The sequence below is a fragment of the Camelina sativa genome, chromosome 11 (assembly GCF_000633955.1).
Source record: "Camelina sativa cultivar DH55 chromosome 11, Cs, whole genome shotgun sequence".
Classification (NCBI taxonomy): Eukaryota; Viridiplantae; Streptophyta; class Magnoliopsida; order Brassicales; family Brassicaceae; genus Camelina; species Camelina sativa.
The window spans coordinates 9,778,014-9,782,836 of record NC_025695.1 but is presented as its reverse complement, the minus strand read 5'-3'; the positions used below and the strand labels follow the sequence as shown (position 1 = coordinate 9,782,836).

Below are 4,823 nucleotides of genomic sequence, written 5' to 3'. Positions count from 1 at the left end.
TGGAATTCATAGAGGCAGTAAGGTACAGGAAAGAGACGTGAAAAGGAGATTCACCAAATTATTACCTGGAATGGAAGAATAAAAGCTTGAAGGTAGAGCAGAAAAATTCTTTGACAAAAACGCAGCTTGGCCCATGTATTGAAGCACCAGACACGGGTAAACAACACAACAAAACGCAAACTGCATAGAACCATGAGATTGCAAAATGTTATTGTTTCTTCATCTTCAGTAGCCAACAAAAGATGCTGTCGAGTAATAAAAACAGTAACCAGATTCTAACAGTGTATCATATTTTCAAATTCCTTAGGTCAAGATTAAGTCCTTAATATGACCACTAGCTTATGGATTCTTCTAGCAACAAAAAACTTCTAGTGGTTGTACAATGCAATTCCTATAGAACTGCTATAAAAGTCTCTCCAGGTTTCTGCTGCATGATTTAAAGGACAAAATTAGCTGCTTCATATACCCTTATGGATGTAGCTGTAAATTGGCCTAGTTCAGCAAAGATAGCCTCCGTTCCTGAAGTTAGAAAAATTGCCGAGATGAGACATAACATAGCATTAACACTTGATGGGTCTATTTTCTGAACATATTACCTGTGATGCATAAAAGAATGCCTCCAAGGGACAGCCATCCATCTATTCCCGTGTCTCTAAAGAATACATAGATGTAGTAGGGAGATAAGGCTTTGTATACACTGGGGTTCCAAGTCACAATATTGTACACACCAACAGTTGCAATTATCAACAACCACAAAATCATTATCGGTGCAAATAGAAAGGCAACTTTATTTGTGCCACGGTGCTGCAGAACAAAAAGTCCAACCAGTAAAGCGCATGCTATCATGACCACAGTACCTAGGCAAGCAACACATAGGTAGAGATGTATTAATAACAATGAGGGAGATGTGTAAACGTATATAAACAAGATACGCAAGTATGAAGATGGATAGCAAAGATTACTTACTATGCTTCAGACTTGTCTTGGCCACAAGCCCATCAATAGATGAAGAGACTACAAGAAGATAATGTTAGATGCTAAACCATGGAAAATATAAAAATGGTAACGTACTATACAACCAGACAGAAGCGAAAGAAAGGTTTGCCTAATTACCTGAAATTGCTGGTGTAAGGACACCGATGGTTATAACCATGGAAGTTCCTACCAAGACTAAAACAAGCAAAGCTGTTTTTGATCTTTTATTTCGTTCTATAAGGCTTTTGAAAGCAGAACTAGGCAAATTTCTACTTGCATCTCCAGGGCCATAGTATGTGGAGATTTCCTCATCAGCCGATTGCTGATTAGGAAGCAAAGAAAATCTTGCGTGTCTGCAGAGCAAAGCATACAAAGCAAAGATCCCTCCTGCAACAGAAACCCAACACTTACATTCTAAACCATGTATCACAAGGATAAAAGGAAAAACGGATTCACTTAGCAACCACTGCTCATACCTTCACCATTGTCATCTGCACTTAATACAAAAACCATGTACTTGATGAGTGAAAGGAGAGTTATGGTCCAAAATATCAAAGAAAACGCGCCAAATATGGTATCTTCTGTTTGGTGATGTCTCAATCCTCCGTAGAAAGTACATTTATACACGTAGAGAGGAGAAATACTCAAATCTCCAAACACTAAACCAAAACTCTGATATGCTAAAAGGAGGACCTGGTTACACCTGTTTCTCCTATCAGCCTGATTCAAGAGAAGACAACAACATCACACTTATAGCAACACGCTTACACATTCACAGATTATCAATGAATGCTCATAATTCATTCGAACACCATGAAATCTAATTGCAAGAAGCCTAAGCCTTCCAGACGAAGCTACAACGTGGTGCAAATCAGATCATAAACTCAGATATGCACTGAAATGAATCATTTACAGTAATTATACTTTCGCGAGTAACACCAAGTCAGATTTCAATAGCTTGATTGAAAAATTTAGAATCAAAGAGATGAATTCAACGACGACGGAGGACGTATTGGCATTATTCGTTTCAGATTTCTCTCACAATATTTCTAATTGACATCAGAGTATATCAATTTAGAATCAAGAGGAAGCTAGGGGTTTAAGATAGATTGCAGACGTATACGGTTGAGACATACCATGATTCAAGCCGCCGGCGAGTAAGAAGCGGCGTCGCTTGGAAGAGGATCTATAACGATCAGCCGGAGACTAATTTCTGAGAAGATGAATCGGAATCTAATCTAGAGGAAAGCTGTCGATGATCATTTCATTTGTTTGTTTTTATTATCGAGAGAGGAGAGAACATTTTAACGGACTCGATCCAAAAGCTCGCGGTCCTTCTCCTTCTTCCTGTTAATTTTTTTTTTTTTTTTTCAATTTTTAATTGTTTATCTCCATTGTTTTTATTATTTTATTTTTGTAAGAATCTATTGCACCTTTGTTATATTTGTTACATTTACATATCTCTCGTGAAATCATGAAATTATTATTTATATCTTGAATCAATCTCTCGTGAAAACAAATCCAACGCATATTATGTTTTGTTGATAAAAGAGAGATTGCAGGAAAGAAAATAATGTATTTGTAATGGGAAACAACAACAACACAAAAGCTAATAAGTAAAAAAGTGAGAGGAAACCAAACAAACAAACAACATCAAAAAGATCTCTCTTTGTGTTATGATTTATCAATCCAGGCTCCAAATGTTTTTTTACTTGCATCTGCGTCGGTTTGTCACCAATTCTGGATTTCCCTTCTTCATCATTGCTACGAATTCTTCGTAGTTGATTTTTCCGTCCTATAGATTTTTTGGAATATAAGAGAAGAGAGTGTTATTGGGATAACAAGTGATGCATAACGTGAATGGACCAAACTTAAAGATTTAATGCATACGTACACGATCGGTGTCTACTTCAGCAATGATCTCTTTGATGGATTTATCATCACCCATGTTGTATTTCGTCATGGCTTGCTCTAGTTCTTCCATTGTTATGTAGCTAAAATATCACACAAAAATCATGATCAAGGAGTTAAGACTTTTATAGCTTTGTTAAATAGAGAAAGAGAGAGATTGATGATTGTTGTTTTACCCGCTGTTGTCATTGTCAAAGTACTGGAAAGCAGTGTATAAGTGATCCTCACGTTCGATTCTGTTCATATGCATTGTGGCTGATATGAACTCCAAGTAGTCGATTGATCCATCTCCATCCATATCAGCCTATAACGAAAACAACACCATAAGCTTTCTCACTTTTGTTTTTTTGCAAGGGGAAAACACAGATTCGACATCAAAATAGCAGGTTGAGACTTGATATAGAGAGACTTACTGCTTCCATTAACTGTCTTATTTCAGCCTCAGAGATCTTCGAACCAAGTTTGGGGAGACCGGTTCTCAATTCCTCCAAGGTGACTATTCCGTTGTTGTCAGTGTCTAGAGATTTGAACATCTCTTTAAGACCAATGATTTCTTCTTCAGAAAGGTTCTCAGCGATAACCTGAAATGCAAAACGAAAAGCGGAGGTTGGCTTTAGAACAAGAAGACTACATAAAGTATGATAGGGATGATCAGACGGTTTCAATTAACGTTCTTAATACCTTCAGGGCCATTTTTTTTAGTTTGTTCATCGCCCGGAATTGTTTCATCCTTGATAACACCGCATTGTCAAGCGGTTTGTCTGATGCCTCCCCGTCTTCTTTAATCCACGGATGATCTGTGTAAGTATTAAAACATGTTAATGTTGGATCAAAACAAAGTGTCGTCATTAATTTTATCAAAAACATGTTATGAAGGGGTCTTACTTAGCACTTCAGAAGCTGTAAGCCGGTCTTTAGGGTCATATTTTAACATTTTCCTCACAAGATCTTTGGCACCACTAGATAGTGCTGGCCACGGATCAGCTGAAAAGTCAAGGTCCCCTCGAAGAATGGCATCAAAGATCCCCGTTTCGTTTTCTGCATAATAGTAAAAAAGAAAGGTGACTATACATTCACAGTCCACCATTCAAACCGTGCAACCAAATTCTCTTCTCAAAAAAAGTATCAAGGCAATACCTCCCCAGAAAGGTGGGACACCACTGAGAAGGATGTATAGAATCACACCGGCACTCCAGATATCAGCCTCTGGTCCATAGTTTCGTTTTAGAACTTCTGGGGCAACATAGTATGCACTTCCAACAAGATCCTTAAACTTATCCCCTACATTAATAAATCAACTTCATTAGAGGGATAAATTGACTATGAAGTAATAAACTAATGCAGGTATCAAATGGGAAAGCCTCTAGCCTGTTTCCTAACCTGGTTTAAAGAAGACCGAGAGACCAAAGTCAGTAGCTTTCAATGGGGAGTTCTCATCTTTACTAAGAAAGAGAAAGTTTTCAGGCTTCAAGTCTCGGTGCATTACACCCATAGAATGACAACTATGCACAACCATCACCATCTGCCTGCACAAATCAGCAGCTGCTCTCTCTGAGTAAAGACCTTTAGCTATGATCCTATCAAACAATTCCCCTCCTTCACACAGCTCCATTATAAGATTCACAGAGTGTCTGTCCTCGTAAGCTCCCTTCAAGTCCACTATGTTCCTACAAACCCCACTCACCAACTTGAAAAGTCAGATAAAATCGAAGTCAATTAAATTGGACCACAAAACTTTTCATCCACATATGATGCAAACCACTCATTAATATAGAAAACGAAATAGCCTTTTTTAAAATATCTATCTCATTCATAGGAGACTTGAGCATTGGTTCTTCTAATCTAGCCTAACATTTCAACCAAAGGCGTTTCAGATTCCATTTCAGAATATCCCAAAAAGAAGCAATTTCCTATTAAAAAAAAAAAAAAAAAAAAAA

At 37.6% G+C, this 4,823-nt stretch overlaps 2 protein-coding genes across 2 annotated transcripts in view; both read right to left on the bottom strand.

Moving 5' to 3' along the window:
* On the bottom strand, positions 7 to 2,317 carry LOC104727794 (potassium transporter 3-like). The gene is made up of 7 exons (XM_010446867.2): positions 2,112 to 2,317; positions 1,452 to 1,695; positions 1,114 to 1,362; positions 967 to 1,014; positions 597 to 857; positions 467 to 519; positions 7 to 180 (listed from the first exon to the last, which is right to left on the bottom strand). The coding sequence occupies exons 1-7, from the start codon at positions 2,112 to 2,114 to the stop codon at positions 7 to 9; spliced, it is 1,032 nt and encodes a 343-aa protein (XP_010445169.1). The 5' UTR covers positions 2,115 to 2,317.
* LOC104722647 (calcium-dependent protein kinase 3-like) overlaps positions 2,436 to 4,823 on the bottom strand; it is a gene marked incomplete in the record, with an annotated part of 3,085 nt that continues 697 nt past the window's right edge. The window contains 8 exon segments of the mRNA XM_010440848.1: positions 2,436 to 2,770; positions 2,870 to 2,969; positions 3,063 to 3,190; positions 3,300 to 3,467; positions 3,568 to 3,683; positions 3,772 to 3,924; positions 4,024 to 4,167; positions 4,267 to 4,553. Of these exon segments, the coding sequence (XP_010439150.1) occupies positions 2,684 to 2,770; positions 2,870 to 2,969; positions 3,063 to 3,190; positions 3,300 to 3,467; positions 3,568 to 3,683; positions 3,772 to 3,924; positions 4,024 to 4,167; positions 4,267 to 4,553 (1,183 nt within the window).